This window comes from Chelonus insularis, unplaced genomic scaffold (genome assembly GCF_013357705.1).
Source record: "Chelonus insularis isolate UGA/USDA-ARS -01 unplaced genomic scaffold, ASM1335770v1 contig_63_pilon, whole genome shotgun sequence".
Classification (NCBI taxonomy): Eukaryota; Metazoa; Arthropoda; class Insecta; order Hymenoptera; family Braconidae; genus Chelonus; species Chelonus insularis.
Window position 1 is genome coordinate 486,512 of NW_023276680.1, and position 20,880 is coordinate 507,391.

Below are 20,880 nucleotides of genomic sequence, written 5' to 3' on the forward strand. Positions count from 1 at the left end.
TTATTACTGCGAATTATTATCATTTCAATGAATAGCAGACAAGAAATTACTTTTCTCAGGAATTTGAAAAAATAAATTTCCATAAGATTCAACAGTAAATATGAATGCAGTATGATAGATTACATTCATGTGAAGACTTTGACGAGATTTGTGAACCTAGGGTCAATTAAGATGATGAACGACGAGTGGATGGCTACGTAAACAATATCTCACTAACTGCTAACTATTGATTACCATTACAATCATGTAATAACGGATCACTTGATTGCTTTTCTCTTCCATTTAAATCTTTACTATCTCGTTATCATCATTTTATGCCATCCTCTAAACTAATTCCTATCATAAGATATACAGATGTATGAATTGAATATTAAACCTATTTTTTTATCATTTATTCTGAAGGGCTTATAAACTCGGAAAACGCAATTGCTGAGTGAATATTTGAGAGTGCTCGTGACGAGCATACGAATATGATGAGAGAGATATCAAAATTGTTTGAACAACGAGTTATTCTTCGCCTGGATGAACACAGCTCAACCCAATCTGCTCACGTTTTTATGCCAATTAAAGTAAAATTTTGATATTCGTATATAAATTTTTATTGATAAAAAATGTATAAAAAAAACTATTATTGTCAATTTTATCAAAACTCTTTTCCTTTTATTTAAAGTTTAATCGATTCTTTTTGATCATTCAAGTATTTAATTGATGATTCTTTTAAAAAAAGTAATTTATAATCAATTTTTTTCTAACAAATTAAGTACATCTAAATACTTTGGTATATTACAACTTGAATTTGAAAAAACTTAATTCATGAATCCAGACTTTGAGAAATATTATTAAGATGATCCGTTATATCATCCTTCAATTAAAACATCCTTCAATTCATAACAGTAAATATTCTCCAATAAATCAAATAAATATTTATATCGTGAAATTAATTATAGCCTTTCAAGTCATAATAAAAAAAATTGCGATAAAAAAAAATAATAAACTTACGGCAGTTTAGAATCTTTAGATATCGTATCAGAAGGTTCTTCCTTAATTTCTTTGATATTACCATCTTTAAAATCATTCTTATTTTCTTTGTTTTCTTTATTAGCTTCTCTCGCATCTTTCGCACTGGACGTTGATGACGGAGTTAGAACACTAGTCGTCGAATTCGTATTACTCTGGACGGACGTAACAGTAGTCGTACTAATCGACGAAGAATCATTCGTCGTAGATAATGTATTCGATGCTGTTGTTGGAAGAGACGAACTTGAGGTGGTGGAAGAAGACGTAGATGTTGTAGTTGTGACACTTGTCGTAGTGGTAGTAATTGAGGAGGTAGCCGCTGTCGTTGTTGTTGTGGTTGTCACAGTCGAAGACGTCGTCGACGTCGATGTAGCATTATTTTGTGGATTTTCTTGAGTTTTCTGCTGCTGTTCACGTTGCAGTCTCGTCGTTACTCCTGTCGTTAAAATGTCTATCGATCCAATGCTAGAATTACTATTATTTACCTGTAAAAATAATAAATTACAATAATCCAATTTTCTTTTATGTTAAATTTTTATTATATTATTGAACTTTAAAAATATGATAACTTAAAAACAAAAAAATTTTAATTTTTAAATTTACTATTATTCAAAAAAACATGAAGTTATGAATAACAGTTACAGACTGTTACATTAAATACAGAAACAAACTTAATAGTTGTGCTTTTTACGATTAAATTGTTGAAAATGACTCTACCTTATTGTTAGGGTTGTTTCGAGAACTACGGGTTCGTTGTCGCGACTTTCGCAACAACTGCTTATAATTTTCAGCTTTTTTAGTGAGGTAGTAGTGATGCACGCAGTCTGGAACAGATTTATGTTCTAAGGATTGAGCTATAACTCCAAAGCTCTTAGGATGCTGAAGGTATTTCTCTTTGAACAATTCATGTTCTGGTGGACTCCAAACATTTATTAACTTCCGTTCATTATGAAGTGCTTCAAGTTCTTCCGGTTGAAGCAAACCATTTCGATTTTGAAATGCAATTCTTCGCTGCTTGGCGTCCAATAAAAGAGGTGGAATGACCGCATAAGAACGCATCTTTTTGTCCTCCATCTGTAAGTAGTCATTATGAAGTCATCCATTAGTTTAAATACTGATTTTTATTAAAATGATACATGATGACTCTTTTCCTGACATTATCCTTTAAAATGTAACGGACGATTCCCATAAATGAAATGCGATTGATTAAATGCTTTAATAAATTAATTCTTTATTTATTTGAAACGATCGTTATGTACCTTAACAGACCTAATTGATGATTTTGATAGTGATAAAAGAATAGCACGTTACTAACCTGCCAGGCAATAATGGCATTTTTTAACTCGGCTGATACTTCTTCCTGGGGAATCAGTAAAAGATAAGGAATCTTCCATGAAGCATCCGTACATTAGAATTATTGTGATCATAATGAAATAATAACCGTAAGTTGGATAGAAAAATTATTCATTTGATTAAAAAAGATTCAATAAGTTGGAATGGAAGAGAGGAAAGTGAGTTGATTTTTCATCTACAGTAAATAAAATGTACATTATCTTATCAATTATACTATCGTATGAAAAGGTTTTTTAGCGATTTTATATTTAACAAATCGTTATTTAAATAACTCAATTAAATTCAGCCTTGATAAGGAGGTTTGATTGAATTAAATAAAGTTAAAATTTGAAAAAATAAATCTCTACAGTAAATGTTAAAGAAATGATTAAGTAATTGGAGATTGTTAAAAGTATCAATTAATTGTAATAATATTAAAGAAATGACTCAAGGCCTATTATTTCATTTTATTTACAATGTAGAATATTAGGAAATTCTAAAAAAAATTAAGGAAATTGAACATAATTATGATTCCTAAGCTATTTGATTAATCAACTTTTCAGCTATATAGTAATATTCAATTAGTGTTGGAAAGAAAATTCAATTTTTTAACGTAAATTTTAATATAATTCCACTGATTAATTGCTTCCAATCCGTGAGATAATCCAGCTGTGCTCGTTCTGATCCATCAAGTAGAAGACCAGTAAAGAATAATGGTCTAAATTATACTGGAGTTAATTAACAAAACTAATTGCAAGAATAAAAATTATTCAACTAAGTATTAGTGAACGAAATGAACTTAGTGAATCATAAAAAATACAATTCATACCATACTAACAACAAACGAATTAATAAATTAATTGATAGTAAATAAAAAATAAGTAAAGCAATTGTTCAATTAGAAGCATTATTATATTTTGAATCTAATTGTTAAAAAGAAAACATTTTTAGTTTGCAAAGATTTATTTAAGCAGTTAATAAGCGTAGAGGATTTTTATTGCCATTCAAAGTGGATATTTAAAAATATTACGAAATTAATTTATGAAACCTGACTTATTAAGCGGATGATTAGTGAAAGAAAAAAATTATGGGAAAGAATAAAGGATTGGGATAGAGAAGCAGAAAAAATACACAATGATGACATTATCGCGTAAGAGTTCAGTAACGTGCCCTCTTTCTTTTCACTTCTCCCAATTAATCACAATGAGATAGAAATATTTAAAAAATTTTCTCTTTTTTGTCGCGTTCATTACTCCACTCGTCGCACTATACAATTCTTCTTCTTTATTTTACCTCTTAACTCATTAAGTACTTTTATCATCATAAAACTCAATAGATTAAATTGGATTAAATAAAAAGAATTATTGTATACCTCTTGCTCTTGAAGACCATCCATGATTTCTTCAAGATCAGCCTCGCTTTTGATACGAGCGCCAACCCTGTTAAATCGTTCTTTATCTTCTCGTTGTTTCCGTAATTCAGGAAATACCTTTTCAAAGAATTCACGATTTTTCGTCTCCTTCGATTTTCTTTTCTGTGCAGCTTCAAGCCTATCAACTTTACGATGCCACTCTTGAACCAAAATGGCATATGTTTGTGATTGCTGACGTTGGAGAGCTGCTCTTTCGCTATGTTCCTTTCGTAACCTAGCTATCAGTCGCGCTCTCATACATGTCTGGTGTCTTGTTTTATTTTCTTGATATAGATTCGTATCTGATGGCTGATTGTAGAGCGGCAGTTCTACTTTGGGTCCTAGTCTATCTAATAATCGATGTGCCTCTTCCGCTTTTTTCTAAAACAGTGTTAAATTATCAATATCATTTTCCTCTATAAAGATAATAATTATTGCCATGAAAAGCTACTTGAAAATTTTGTATGATTTCATCAATGTATTTTTAAAAATTCATGAATATTCCAGAAATAGAATATTTAAGCTTTAATATTACCTTAAAGTGGTTTTAAATTTATTTCAAATAAAGCTATAAAAATTTAGAAATTTTTGTTTTAAGCAAGATAATAATTTTTTCAAGTAGCTCATTTAAAAATAATTATAACATAATTACCCTATTTTCAGCATAAATTTTCTGCGCCAACGACTGATGTTTAGGTAGTTGTGACTGCTCTTCAACCTGTCGTTTGAGTCCATTAGTATTCAGCGGTTTACTCTCTAATTCTATTAACTTTCTGTGAAGAATGGTGATCTGAGATTCCCTTTTGGCTATTTCGTGATCAACTTTCGCAATTTGTTGCAGTAGATCATCTTTCGTACTCCTAAATGGAGGATCTTCCTGGTTACTAGGTTCTGGTAACGTAGGTGAGATAGCTTCAGTTTGTGGAGTATATGCACCTGCCGTAGACTGCACCTGGCAAAAAGATTTTCATAAAGTAACACTTTATATCATCTAAAGGTAGGTAATCTAAAACAGCAAGGTCGGATAATTGAAATTTATATCGAGGGAGGTAAAGAAGAATTCTAGACTGACTAGCACACAATTTATAACCGACGAGGGTTGAAAGGGTAAACTAGGATACCGACTGACTAGGAATAACTTGGTATATTGATTTTTGCGATGAAGCATCATAATTAATGATAAGTTTAAAACGAAGTTCTCTAATTAATTAGTGATATTGATATTGAGTCATAAAGAATAATAAATTCAAGATGGATTTAATCTAACCCACCCGAGTGTCTATCCTAAGTGGTTGAGGAAGCTGAACGTGATCTTGTTTGATACACGTCTCAGCAGGAGAGATTGTTTGACAAGGCAGCTGGGACTGAGGTTGTCCAAGTCTAATCTTCTTAAAAGGTGGTGCATCCTGAATTGTTGCCATCTCAATAGCTCGAATGTTGTACGCCTCCGTAGGTTGCATGGGCATCATACTACGTGGATTTCTCGAACTAGCAACATGATATTCGGCACTAGTTGGCGAGGGTGCCGGGGTTACCGAGACAGGTGGAAGTAATGATATTCGTGGACGGTCACCCCGACTATTGAGGGCGTATTCATTCCCTCCAACACCGACTCCAACTTGTGATACTGGACTACTACTCACACTTATCGCCACCCTCTCGGATACCTGCAAATAAAAATTTCAAATTTCATCAATCAATCTTTCCCCTTTCTTATAATTATGTTATTTATTCTAGTAATATTATATTATTTCTAAACATTTTTTTAGAAAATGCATTGTGATTGTAAATTTAAATTATTTAATTATAATAAAACAATTTAATTATTTTTAAATTTATAAAGAATACTTTTTAAAATAAAAAAATTAAAATCAGTTGATGTAATTGTCACTTTATGAGGCAATTGATGTCATAGATCTTGTCAGCCTTTATTGACATAAAAATGTATTAAGACATAATTTTGATTTGATATTATTTAAATAAGACAGAACGATCAGAAGAGACGTGAATAATGATCAAATTGGCATAATCATCCACAAGACAAGACATGTTGGTAGATTTTACTCTTGGGTATCACGCGACCGTCAAATTATATCGTCGGAGAGCTTTTCAATAGTAGGGATTCACCTCGAAAAAGCAATAATACAGGAGCAAGATAATTCAACGTTACTTTCGTGTGAATTGTAAAGCAGAATTTCATTAACCACGCGATAGTCTTGGAATTATTTTTTCTTCTTCTTTTTATAATACCTTGCAAAAAATTTTCTCTAATACGGAAAGTAATTCATTTTTTATTGAAATAAAATGTCAAGTATTTTACAAAGACATTCCTGGTTAAATTAAATTTTTATCATGATAAATTAAACTTGAATGAATGATGGTTAATGTTTATCTCGAAAAGCTATAATAAATTCAAAATAATTCATTTATTTACAATTAAATGAATTGCAAAAATAATAACATCATATTTTTTTTTAATAAAATAAATGAAAATTGTTTTCACCCGACCAGTTCTTGTTTTATCATTTGAATAATTTTATAAAAAAAATAATATGATATAAAATAACATGATGAATTTCCTAAGAGATTTATAATTATAAAGAAAACAGACAAATGGCGGCGAAAAAAATGAATTCATCCAAACTAATCAATAAAGAATGGTTTTATTCTGAAAAACTTTCATTTGCAAAGCGACTATTCGATTCTATAATAAAAGAACAGTAGAAATAGGACAATAAACTATTGACAGAAAATATTGCATTGCCGTCTATTTGCTTTCTTTTAAAAAATAATTAATATCAGAGCATGAAACTATAAAATTAAATAAATACAGGTCAATTGTATTTCCTCTTCGTTCCATTAATGATTTAGTAATAAATTATGTAACAAAATAACATGCAAATAGTGTTGCTGAAAAAGGAATACATTTGACCGGGTTTTCACGAAGAAATTGATGTAGTATAGGTGCATCGACGTAAATTCTTGCAGGGTAAGAGTTTGCGCGATTCTACAACCGCCATAGCGATCAATGGAGGGGAAAGGAAGCCACCACAACAACACGTAATCACTAGTATAGGGGGATAGCGAAACCCAGACACAAGAAAAGTCAACTTTCACCCGCCCACGTGAATGTTTTAGCCCATTTGTAATTTCATGTCTATTAACTTACTGACTTACGCATTATTGTTGTAATATATTTCAGTTTTTCTTTATTCCAGGTCATTAGAACATATTTGTATCATTAATATAGTTCATTCTAATATAATTACTTTCTTAATAATTTTTTTCGTTTTTCATCATTACCGATTTTGTTTGCATAATTCTAGCTTAATTGACAATTAACGCGCCTTCACAATAATTACCTACATCACAACTTGATTCTATTTAATTTGCATTTGATTGCCATTAAATTTCATTAATAGAAAAGACCAATAGGCAATAACTAATTTATTTGAAATCGACATTTATACTTAATAATTAAAAATTCAGATCAATTCTGGAATTGTTCTTTTCAGATAGAATATATGCATAAATATCAACCATGACTGAATAGCTATCATAACATTAATTTCTGGATAAAAAAATATTTTAAAGGACTCTATGGTTTCTTATTTGAATGATAAATATTTAAAATAGAATGTCTTTAAGAGCTTGTAATTATAAAATATGTTTCTTCAGTCAAAAAAATAATTAAATTCTTTCCAAAACAACATGAAAGGCTACTTATGAATTGTTTTAAGAATGTCTACGACCACAAACATATTCATATTGATTAGAAAATATATTTTTGATTTTCATGATAAAATAATGAAGAATTAAAACATGAAAAGAAAAGTAAAGAGTTTGAGAGATCATTAAATATAAAATACATACATTAGGGGTTGCATTTCTGTAGGGATCTCTGGTATAGGCCGCCGCTCCCGGTGGGGGTGGCGTCTGATTGACGGGTGCGGACGGTGCCGGGGGCGGCGGTGGTGGTGGATAAGGGTGTACATAACGAAGAGCATTGGGCACTGGTACGGTGACGTAATTACTGCCGGCAGAACCAGTGACAACTCCTGTAGCGCCAGGACCGCTTCCACTACCCGGTGGACCCACCGCTCCTCCGGATGATGGTGTACTTGAAGAACCTGGGATATAACCACCACCACCTGCTGTTCGGGGTGACACCGGACTGCTGCTCTTGATGTTTATATAACTTTGAGTAGGCCTGAAATCATAATTAAACCTGTTACAGATAAGTTAATTAATTTTGTGGCTTCAATAATGGTAATTACTATCAATATTATTATTATTATTATTATCATAATATATCTAATATGTTTATTTCATTAAAAAAATATTTACTCAGTAATAATTAAATTTTAACTATTTATTGTCTAATTATAATTATATTTAATGAAATGCCAAAATATAGAAGAACATTGAATTGTCATTTTAATAATATTAAATTATAACAGTAATTGTTTAAATTCATTTTTTTAATTAAGATTTTTTTTTTATTACAAATATTTATTTGAAATTTTCATTTAATTTAGATCGGAACTATATTGTTGAGAATAATAAAAATATATAGAATTATTTTTCAACATTATTTAAAGTTAATATTTAATTTTTATTTGAAGAATCATTTTTTATGTAAAAACATATTTATAAAAAAAATGTTATTTTATTATCAAAATGTATGAATATATACAACTATTATTTTGTACGAAATTCAACAGTGGATGATCATATTGATTTTCTGAAAACCGAAACCTGTTGCAATTAAAATTCTGTTGCTCTAAAAGCAGTATATATTTAAGATGCAAATAAGTTGATTGAATTCAATTGACTATACATATAAAGACGTAAAATAATAGCTTAAACTAAGTGAATAGTATACATTCGTCATAATATACTATTAATAAAACAATCAATGATAAATTATAATAACAAAAATAAATTTAATACTCATTCAGAGAATGATGATGAAGTCAATGATATTCAGGTAGCATTCTCGAGAGTATTTCATGGCAATATTTTCACGTGTCCCGTCGCGCGTGACCTTTATTGTCTATGAAGGTCGTACCACGCCCCGAATATTGTTCTACAATAGTGATAGTAACATCAACAGTGGGTTTTAATATACGGAAATACGTATAAATATGCACGGGCATAAGACGAAGTCACTAAGGAATTAAATATGGAGGAAGCACCTGTGTGTCTGTATAGTAAATAATGTGCTTCGTGAATAAAGGTCAATGCCCCAAAAGAAAAAAATAATCACATACTTTCGAAAATTAAATAACTTCTATATGCATTTATTGGCTAAGACGGTCAATTATTTTCAGCACCAGATAACTTCATGATTATTGTCTGCAAATTTACCATCACAATGACAGGGCGGCATTTGATTTTTCGTCTGAGTTAGACTCCCCATTATCATTTGATTATCACTGGACACGTTATACGAAAGAACCAGTCAAAAAAATATAAATAAATAATGTTTAAAATAAAGTATCATTAACTAGCACGTCATGCAAACATTCTGCAAACCAAACTTTGATTAACGTGTGAGTCACGCTCAAGCACAAGTATGCCCATTGTGTATCGATCCACCGGTATCCTCCCTCCATTAAACCTCCAAATAATCCTCTGCTCTCATCAATGCAGTCTATTACTAGTAGGTTAATATCTTTGATGCAAAGATTCGCTATTGCTGATTCAACAAATCCTGTAAATATATTCCAGTGACCTGACCTGATAAACTTTGTGCTGAGTTTGAATTAGTACATGAAGGTCATGAGAAATTTTAGGGTTTCTTCATCACCTCTTATTACATTTTACTCTAATGTGACCGAATGATCAAAATGATCGTTAATCTATCCAAAATGATGCAATATTCAAAAAAACCTCCTTCAATTACACTATGAAATGACCATGCTATAATTTTTTCTATCATGAATGATTTCTGAACTTAACTTGATTGCATCCTGAATATTTTTAATGATGCATAACATGAAATAATAATCTGAAATTAATTAAATTTTGCAATGCAATTATTTTTAAAAAACACAGAAAACTTGCATGCTTTATTCTAATAATATTAAATAAAAGTTATATTCATAATCTTGAAAAACATCTGATAACAGCTACTTAGAAACAGGATTCAATTTTTAGAACGACCCAGAATATAAAAATAATCAAATATTTTCTGTAACTGTACTTTATTAATTGTATAAAAGAATTAAACTTATTTGAAATGATTGAAAAATTATCCTGTAATTGTTAGAAAATCAAAGGAAAATGAAATTATTTGATAATTGAACTTTTATATCTTCAATTTTTTTATACAATTCCGCAAGAATAGACATGGCAACTAAAGAAAAAGAAATAAAAGAAAGAAAGTAAACTAACTGGGCTTCCAAGCCATTCGAAATTAGATCTGTACAGTGAAGAGAAGCTCGCGTGGGAAGTTGGCAAAAAGCGAGAACCAGAAATGACCCAGAGGTACAGTCGATGAGTATACAACCAATGGGAAACAATTGGTGGGGATGAGGATGCGCAGTAAATCTCAATGCCAATTGGCTAAACTGTCAAGAAACATGGCGTCGATTTTACGCACATGCGCAGACGTCTCAGAAAAGTAGCGCCAGTTCATGGCACGTGGTCATGATAACTGCGCGGACGGTGAAATCACGCAAGTCTTTGGAGCGCAGAGAAACATCAGACATGTCCGTTAGACGACAGCTATGTTGCCAGGTCGTCAAGCAGCGTTGCGGAGTGATGAGTCTGAATCTTTTCACGAATTCACAATAATAATAATAAATAAAACACACACATACGACGTACAGACCGAATGGATAGAGAAGTTATTTTTAATGTATAGAATTGATTTTTATTTAATTAAATGTATATCTTGTTATATTTTTAATTAGTAACTTTTTGAAATTTATTGTTATGAATTCAAGGATGACAATGAAAATAATGATTGCATAAATAAAAATACTTTTTCATAATAAAGATACTAAGTAAAATGAAAATATATGGACCACAAGAGAAATTTTGTTATAAAATGATTCAGTAGATTTTTAGATGATTATTGTTATCTAATTTTTAACTGTAAAATAATTCAGCAAGAAGAATAATATTTAATTAAGAGTGAATTTCATTAAAGATAAAGCTTCATTAACAGAATAAATACCGAAAAAATTAGAGCTAATTTTTACTAGGTTTACCAGATTTTAGTCTATTTAATCACTTCAACATTAAATTTTATCAAACTAAATAATAATATTAACCTTAATCTCTTTATTAGTATTTTATTTTATATTTTGATAATATACTATCATTAATGGAAGAAAAAGTATTGTGGTAAAAAATATCTTTAAATGCATACAATAAAACAGCATTTCTTTACGGCCTGATAAAATTAGTTACTTGTAAAAAACTGTCCCCTACCTGAGTACCATCTATTCAAAACTATGTATATATGTCAGAGTATAATTAATACAACATAAAGCAAAATAATAAAAAGTTAATTTTCTTAAAATTTTTTACATTCTCTCATTAATATTTTCCACAGCTGCCTTTTTCGATCTCTCGCTCTGTTTGTCTGAAGAATGCAATGGAAGAGTGCACCTGTCATCTGAACCACAATCAATAATTGAAAACCCGTCTTGGAGTCTCGGTATCCGGGAAATTCCATGGAAAAAGGTCGACGTCCCGATCACGAAAGCTTCCAATGATGGATTAGTAGTAGCATTGTCATTTAATTTTGCATTATTGCTAAATGTTTCTCCGCTACCATTCTCTGACAAGCCATTTCAACTTGTCTGTCTCATACTTATTCCAATTACCTCACTTTATATTCCATAAAACAAGCAAAGAATTTTTGTTGTTCTTTAGACCGCAACACAAGAAATGGCTTGGCTGCTTCTGCGACTCTGACCGCCTGCTTGGCTGTCGTTGTTGATGACGTAACGGTCGCTGACCCCCTCCTATCTGGCTTGCAAAAGCCTCCTACTTGCGTCTCGGTGATGCCAGACCGACCCTTGACTTATATACATGTATAGGACATTGCATAGATGTACACATATGTGACGAGACAGCGGAAGCGAGAAAAAAAGTATCGAGAAAAACAAGGACGCGTAAATAGTTTAAATTCATTAATATCCAACTTGGTGTTAAAAATACATTCTCCTATTCTCTATCCAACTGAGAATAAAGTACAATACCGCTTATAAATAGTTATACTATTTATTTTGCAATAACTCACCAACTAGAATTATTATGCATTAAAGTATCATTAACGACATATTTTAATGCAAACATTTCTTTATAATAGACTTTGTCTATTTTTATGACAATTTTTTTTTCAATAAAGAAATACAAGACATGATATAGATTACGAAAAAATTGCTATCATAATAAACCGGAAATGTCAGTATTTATGGGCGAAGAAAAGGTCAAACTTTTGATAATTCTCCAGACTAATCTTTCTCAATATGTGAAATAAATTGTTTCAGTATTATGAGTTTCAAAAGAAGCTAAAATAATTTTTTGATGTGACCTCTTAAAATAGAATAAAAAGATAATAACAATTAATGAATCGTCTGAAAGTTAAATAGATTAGAAATGAAAAGAAAGAAGATAAAATAAACGGAAGCAAATACAACTGAAACATAAATTGACGAAAAAATCGATAACAGTATTATTACTTAGATTCATATGAGTAACTCTAGATACAGTTGACATAACGACTCAACTAGAAAATTATCAGAATATTATGAAGAAGAAAACAAACTTTCTGAATGATGTCAAATATATGCGCAAATCACATGTGAGAGACAAAGATCTTAAGAGTTATAATTTAGTTCAGAGTACATATATATATATATATATATATAAATGAGGATGTACCGTTAGGTAGAATTATTCGCCTCGAAGACGAATGTGTCTAGTGTTTCAAATTTTAATACTTAAAAGTAAGGAATATATTCTAAAGCCGTATTTCCATTAATACTAAAATAATGTGAAATAAAAAAAAACAAAGTAGTCTAGTCACGCTTCATTAGTATGGAGTCGTGATACCTTTTGTTTAATTGTACTAAAATCATTAGTATTGGACATTCGATTTTGCTTAGTATTTCTCGTCTTATGATTAAATTTCTATTCATATCATTGATACTTACAGTCATTTTTTAATTTCAATTACGCCTTTCATCATACACAAAATATAATAACAACTATTATTTTTAGTTTCCATAAAGAAAATTTTATGATGAAATCTATTTTTGATAAATTTTAATTACATTCCAGCTTTAACTAAAATATTAATTGTTTTCAACGTTTAAATGATATATGAATAGCTTGACAGACTTTCCATCAATTTATTTATTTAAATACAGATATTTTTGGAAATTTAATTCTATCAGTGCTTTACTTTATTCTAGTTAATTAAACGAGATTGAACCGTCAATAATTTTACTTAGAATTCTACAACCTTTATTATTATCCTAAATAAGAAAAAAATTTACTTAATTTTTAATTCAAATTTACTATGATTATTAATTGTAAAAAGAAATAAACTGAAATTATGAGGTTCACTTTGCTATAAGTGTTTTGAAACTATCTATATACTCGATCGATATTACAGAAAATAAAAGAACAAGGTATACATCAAAATTTGAACTATTCGACAAAATTTTTTCGGATTTTTTTCGATGTAATCAATGCCTATATTAATTGAATATTTTTATTGTTGTATTACAAGTATATTGAACAAAAATATTGAGATTTGTTGAAATTATTCTATGTTGAAAAAATTACAAACTGATGAATATTTTACTCCAGTAAATTTTGTATAATTTAAACTTGATGGTAAATTAATTATTGGTATCCATTACACGTAATATTATTAAATTAAATGTTTCAAACTAAAGTTATTTTATAGAAACAATAATAGCTGAAAAAATGAAGACACTCACTTCATCAGGTACACTTCCAAACACTCAGATTAAGTCGACGTCTAGGTAGTAAAAATATTAGGGCAGTATCCAGTGGGGTTTTTTCCATAACCAACAGCAACTTGATGAATATCTAAATGATCACTATTTGCTCATGAAAACAACACTCTGAAGGTCTTTTTGATGAAGTAAAATAACCATTCCAGGGCCACAAAGTGAACGCAAACACGTGAGGTTAAAGAACGTGTACATTGACGTTAAAGGTTAGAATCGACAGGTAGCAAAAGTTGGTGATCAAGTCATGGCACATGCGCGACTATAAACTATACTGCCCGCTTATTGTGAAACGTTTGAGAAACGTTGACCTCGAGTATTTTCAAATGTGAATTTCGAAAATTTTCTAAGGATTTATTTAGCAGTACATTACATGTAAGTATTATTTGTTTAGAAAGTTATCATTGTTGATAAATATCTATTAAATCAAGAGTTTCGACTGACGTAAACATAAATAGATTCAAGAATTTATAAGAACTCTTTTTTCATGAAAATTATTTCATATTGTATGCGATATGATAGATAAATCTAAAATAATTTCTTTTCAGATATATCAATTCGAAATTGTCTAATCTCGTGATACCAAATGATTACGTGTTGAGATTATTAAAAAGTAAATAAATGGTTCAAGTTTCCAAAATATACATACATATATGTATATATTTTCTTTAAAAATCATGATTTTTAAAAAAACAACTTTTTGGTTTAAGACAGAGAGAAAGATATATTAAGAGTAATTAAATTTGCTAAACTTTTGAATATAGAATATTTTGTATTATAGTTAAAATTCTGATTTGAAATTTCAAAAGGTCATAAATGAAGTGTATTGATTATTTTATTGAAACATCAGTCTTGATTTGATTTCACTAAATATGTAACGAATACTTGATTGAATTTAAATAAAATAAAAGAAGATATTTATACGCTCAATAGATCAATATACACATAGGAAGCAAATAATTATTATAAAAATGACTTAGTATATTATTAATTATGTAAATTTAACTTTTATTGAAGAATAATAATAAATTCCTGCCATAAATGGATTTAAATTATAGGAATAAATAAATTAATAGCTATTTGACGTAAACTATACAATTACTAGTCTGTTTAATCGAATTATTTTTGGCATTAATAAAAATTTTATCATATAAATTAATTTATTAACGAAATAATCGCAGATAGAAATGTGCTTAATTTTATAATAATTAGATTACAGTACTTTTGTCGCGAATGGAATTACATTTGACGAGACTGGCTTTCATGATAAATTAATTTTAATTAATCAGTCGAGCTTATTAATATGAAAAATGCGATTATACAAAAGCACATTTTTGTCAACTCCCTTGCAACTCCTTTAATGAACTTTAAAAAATATTGTTCTATATAACATACAATTTTAATGATTAAATTCTATTAATTTTCGATTTACACATCAAAAAGTTGTGTCGTAGTTATATAACCATATTGCTATAATATAATTGTGGTATTTATTGAATTTATCAAAAATAATGGAATAATATTTTCACTTAAAACTTGAAAAAATGTTTTTCCGAGAAAGCTTAAATTTCAATAAACAAAATAAAATTATTCAAAATTTTAATTCGTGTTCACTTCGAACCTTTGTACTGACAGTTTCAAACAGGAAAGATGCATTGGAGGATTAATTCTTACAGATTTTAAAATACTTTCGAGTAAATGAAATTGAATTAAACTACCACGAATTCTTCAGGTATTTTGCTGAATTAAGAAAAAAACTATCTCAGTCTCACGTCCACATACGTGTTGACACTTTACGTATGGACAAACATAATAGATGAAGCATTAAATGTTACTTGACATAAAAAATTTTTTTACGGATTCGTAGAAGGAGCATTAGCACGTAAACAAATGTATAGGGTCATCACAAATGAGCTTTACTTGAACTCTCTGAAAGACCGGAGGGTTCCTGGGTATAAGTAACGCTAATGACGGTTTTATGAAAGTAACAATATATGGTAACATTTCTCGCCGAAGGGATTCCAAACAAAAAAATTAGTATTTTTTGAAAAAATTTTCAACATTAATTTGAGCTAACGGTAAGTTATACTCTCAATTAGTATCATACAGGCTTCAAACAGGTTAACAAAGTAAAATTTTTTTAAAATTAACTAGATGAATGAGATTTGGAAATGATCCTCGGAAAATAATTGAATAAAATAAAAATTTTTTCGACATAATTTTGAATAATTTATGCAATAAAAAAGTGATATAAAATAATAAAGATAAAATTAAATTAAAAAATTAGTGATAAAAGCTTTCGAAAGTATTTACTTTTCAAATAACTCTTCTACTTTTGAAAGTAATATTTTTCTTATCAAAGAGACAGTAAAAATAGTTATAAAAGATTATACAGTACTCCACTACTAGTAATTAATCATTATAAAATTTCGAAAAAACGATTGAAAACTTGTCCATGGCCATGACCATTAATGTGATATTTTACCATTTCTAACACAGTCATCAGTATTTTTCACCTTTTCAACTAATTAAAAAGCTGTCAAAGAATATATAAATTGATAAGAAAATCACATCAAAGCTTTCAAACGTATATTCAGCTGTATAAACATAGCGATATCACTTGACCTCATTATTTAATTCTGTTGAATAGTGAATTTTAACGAAAGTATATTTTTACTTTCAAAAGGCGTGTTGGCTATAGATTCGAGTACTGAGTAACATTCCTATAAATTTGCTTGCGACGTAGAGCGAAACGTAGTTCAATTAGTAAGATTGATTTCTCAGAAGCGCTTTTCCCAGGCTCCCTCATGAGCGAGAGGTGAAGACGACGAAGCTCAATCGGTGCTTACAGTTAACCGTAACTCAAGTCTTCATGCATAAGAATATAGAATAAATAAAGACAGAAATAATAATTCTACATATGACGTAACACGATATATATTTTCTCTTTCTCTCTTGCAGGAAATCCTAACGAGGCAACGGAAAACGTCGAGGCAATTACTCTACGGAAGTGAAACTGAAGACATGACAACCAAATGTTGCTAAATCGGCTATCCTGATTATCATTCATTTCAATTATATTTTTTTTTCAACTCTATATCATTTATTTTTTGGTATTATGTATACATATCTTGTTAAAACTTCTCACATTAATTCATCATTTACTCTAAATTCAATTAAATAAAAAATTGGATGAAAACGGTTGATTCGAAATTGTTAATTAATACTAATCAATTAATATTTTAAAACTTCATTAAGAAACCTGCTCAATCTTTTTAAATAAAATTTTTTTTAAAAGAGTATAAGTTGATCGCTTTGCCACGTACTGTTTATGAAAAATTTTTTAATAAATCGACTTTGACGATTATTATTTCATCTCATGTTGCTTTGTACTTTTATTGCTTAAATAAACTTGCTAACTTTTATTACAGATCTCAATCATAATATAGTGTTCTTTTTATTACTTACTTCCTGTACCAATATTCCGTTAATAGCAATTTATTATCGAAAAAAATAATTTTCTCATTAAATAAGAAATTTTAATAAAAAATGTCGTATAAATGATCACTTATTTAAATTTCTTTTATTTAAATGGACTATGAAATGCGTAATATGTTCAGTTTTTCGTGCATTACACTTACCGGTGCAATTGAACAGGAGTAGACCTCGCAGGTAGATGTTGATTATGCGAAGGTGGTGGAGGTTGGCCCTGATGAGCTTGAACACGAGTTGGAGTGGCTGCTCCGCCGATTAGCGAATGACCATGACTCCCATGGGGATGAGGATGATGATGATGCAAATCTGCCCCAACTGGACCTCCTACACCTAGTCCACTCACTACCTGGACTTGCTTGCCCACTGTCTCCATCACCCCTGGCGCATTATGTACTACAACATTAGTTTAAAAAATATTCATTGAATTCGATTTCCTTATTTTATTTTTACATTTATTTCACTTAAATTAAATGATTAAGTTTTCAAAGTCATTAAAATCTTAATAAGCGTTTTTAACCCAGATTTTATTTAATTTTTTCCTAAACAGCCTAAGTATCACGACAACTTCTCGTACATAACATGCAAACGCTCTTGATCATTAGATCTATAAAACGATTGGTTGATGTAGGTTAATGATAAATGCTGGATGTTGTTTTATATGTAATGGTGAATGGTATCATAATTATTTAGTAAAAGTACTTATTAATGTTTTACTACATATTTCTTTTTGGCTTAAAGATTTTGTCGAGAGAATATTCATTTTATCTGCTGTATAATACATGAAATGCATTTTATAATTAGCATTTTGATTGATATATTTATCGGATATATACGTTCATACAATAATAAAAGAGTTGAAGTACCTTACACTAATATTCCACGATAAATTAAATTTAAATTGAGAGAATTTAATTACAAGCATCGTAGAATCTTAAGATTATAAGTAATTGAACATTCATTAAAATAACCTTGAAACATATGTTTAACTATCTTCAACACTATTCATCATAAATGGAAAAAGAATCTCTCGAAATATGTCTTTGAGCACCGTTCATATAAAAATGAATGTAATGCTATTAAAAAATTCCAAGGGTCATTAACAATTATATTATTGATAAAAATGGTCAAAATTCAATTTTTCTATTAATACACATCTGAGTAAAGGAAATAGACATACAGTCGAACTCCTCTAATTTTTACGCCTTCGGCCAATTTTTCTAAGAATAAAAATTACGGGGTTCTGTGTTAACATATAGACTAAACTATAGCATATTGACATTTAATATACATAAAGTAAAAATTACGGGACTAAAAATTAGAGGAGTTCAACTGTAAATGTAATTATTCATAAAATTTATATTATATGTAATTTAATTGAAAATAATTTATACTGTAGTAGAAATAATTTTTAACCCATATTTCTAATGATTATTTATTCAGTCAATATTTGTACACTTTTATTCTATAAAAAAATTTTTTAGTTGATATTTAATGATCAAACCGCTAAGAATCTTCATTAATGTCTTCACTGATTTAATTAATTATATAAATTACTCATAGCATCCACCTGTTTAGGAAATAAAAAGAAAAAAATGAATTTTTAATGATAAAAATCGATACTGAATCCAATGACCTGTGATACTTGAATAGCTACAATCAATTTGCTGGTTCTGACGCGAGAACTCTATTATATAGTGAATAATTTATTGGCACTTATACCATTACATTATTGAGTTTGCATTTACTATAGCTATTCCAATATTATCAAATAAATGAAAAATTCTTGCTATTATTAAATAATTTAAGACCATACACTCGACATAGACATTAATATTACTCATATAACAAGCTCAATAATTAAATTAAATGATTGACTCAATGCGTAACAAAATTAATAATTAGTTTTATGAGTCAATAGAAATGAATAACGAAAAGAAAGAATTTATGTATGGATGAAATGATTACTCATTTTGTAACTTATTTGTCCTGGGAGTAATTTTCTTATCTTTAGAAGTAAAAAACACAAACGTATCACATTTAATTGCTAAAATAAAAAATGTGATAATCGTTAAAAACAATAATTTTCAAAAAATTTACGAACAAGTACAAATTTGGAGTTTTTTTTTCTATTTGAAATGATAGCTCGAGATGGGTAATTTAAATTTTGAAGTGATGTAGTCAAAATTTAATGGAAAGTTATATGAAAATCACTAAATATGATAAAAGTGAATTAAAATAATTATAAAACATTTATTTAACCTATAATCATTAATACATGTGCTATGATGTATATTTCCAAGCGTTTTAAAATTATTTGTGAAACTAATTAATATTTTTTTCTGCAATAGATAGAAAAAAAGTTGAGCAATAAAAAAATGGCATTCACGTATTGACTAAATTGTAGACTCAATTAAATAAATGAACCAAGATTGTTTAATTCAATTTTAATACGTTCTTACAAAAGTTTCTGTTGAATTTCTATAAAAATGTCAACCACGTATTGTATGGTGATAACAGTTGTTATCAGTTTTAATTTATGTAATCATAGATATTGACATAATCCAATTCACTTCCTAGTGTAATATATAATAAACCATTAACGTTGGCTAATAACTATACTTTTCGTTATTATTTTTGATGACAAATATACTAAAGTACTTATATCTTAATGCAAATCTGACATATAAAAAAATAAAACGTAATTTATTTTTCCTACTTTTTACAATGATATTTATTTATAAAATAATTCATAGCAATAATTTATAAATCTTATTGTGAACAGATACAAAATAAATTATATTAAATTTGAGCTAGAAATAAATAGAAAACTCTCTTTTCCTATCAACCAATAAATTAGATAGATTTTATAGATGAGAAAATATATTCTGAAAAATAATTTGTTATTGGCAAAAATGGGGGTGGATATATCATCAGAAATGCATTTACCTATTGATTCTGTCATACATGTAGATATATGTATGTATAAGAACTGGTCACGGATATTCGTGAGCAACCAGACTAGTCGTAAATTTGAACACGATTTCCGTGTCTTTCTCATGAGCATGAATGTTTTCAAGGATCGTGAATGAAAAGATTTATAAAGAAATTTTACCGTTTAGTTTGGTTCTTCGAAATGAGAATTATTGTGTGATTCCCAATGATCGACATTTAAATGCAAAAAGTTTCATAGTTGATTATTTAGTTTAAATTCGACATTTTCAAGTGTTTTTATGATAGATTAGGTAGATTGAATTCATTACTATTTACATATCTAAATAATAACGTCATTATTTACCCTCGTTACTTTAAGCCCTGGATTGTATGATAGTAATGTTGAGGTCCGGAAGGATCCTCGGCCTGGATACTCCTTAAAAAGGAAGTATATGCTATAAATATGATAATTTGCTTAGCCATATATATCGATCGCCAATTTTATCTTGATAATATCTGTCTTGCAATCTTAATTGAAATCAGACAAATTGCTCTCTTTCATGAGTCATTTATGACATAAAATATCAAAGATTATGTAACATTCAAATGAAAACTTTTTACACAATTCAAGTTTTTTTCCTTTTCAATTGCTTTTTTTTAGCAGTAAAAATTTGTATAAAATTTTCTATC

At 28.9% G+C, this 20,880-nt stretch overlaps 1 protein-coding gene across 22 annotated transcripts in view; it reads right to left on the reverse strand.

The window, feature by feature from the left end:
* Smr (Smrter) overlaps positions 1-20,880 on the reverse strand; it is a 56,693-nt gene that overhangs the window by 18,447 nt on the left and 17,366 nt on the right. For 14 of the 22 annotated variants that reach the window (XM_035089164.1, XM_035089169.1, XM_035089166.1 and 11 more), the window contains 8 exons: positions 17,406-17,652; positions 7,634-7,988; positions 5,032-5,427; positions 4,413-4,712; positions 3,722-4,141; positions 2,333-2,377; positions 1,735-2,091; positions 1,000-1,502 (listed from right to left, as the gene is read on the reverse strand). In XM_035089164.1, coding sequence (XP_034945055.1) covers positions 1,000-1,502; positions 1,735-2,091; positions 2,333-2,377; positions 3,722-4,141; positions 4,413-4,712; positions 5,032-5,427; positions 7,634-7,988; positions 17,406-17,632 — 2,603 coding nt within the window. In that variant the 5' untranslated portion in view covers positions 17,633-17,652. Of the gene's footprint in view, positions 1-999; positions 1,503-1,734; positions 2,092-2,332; positions 2,378-3,721; positions 4,142-4,412; positions 4,713-5,031; positions 5,428-7,633; positions 7,989-13,731; positions 14,039-17,405; positions 17,653-20,880 lie in introns of those variants that run through there. The other 8 variants (XM_035089170.1, XM_035089171.1, XM_035089172.1 and 5 more) reach the window with 8 other exon arrangements.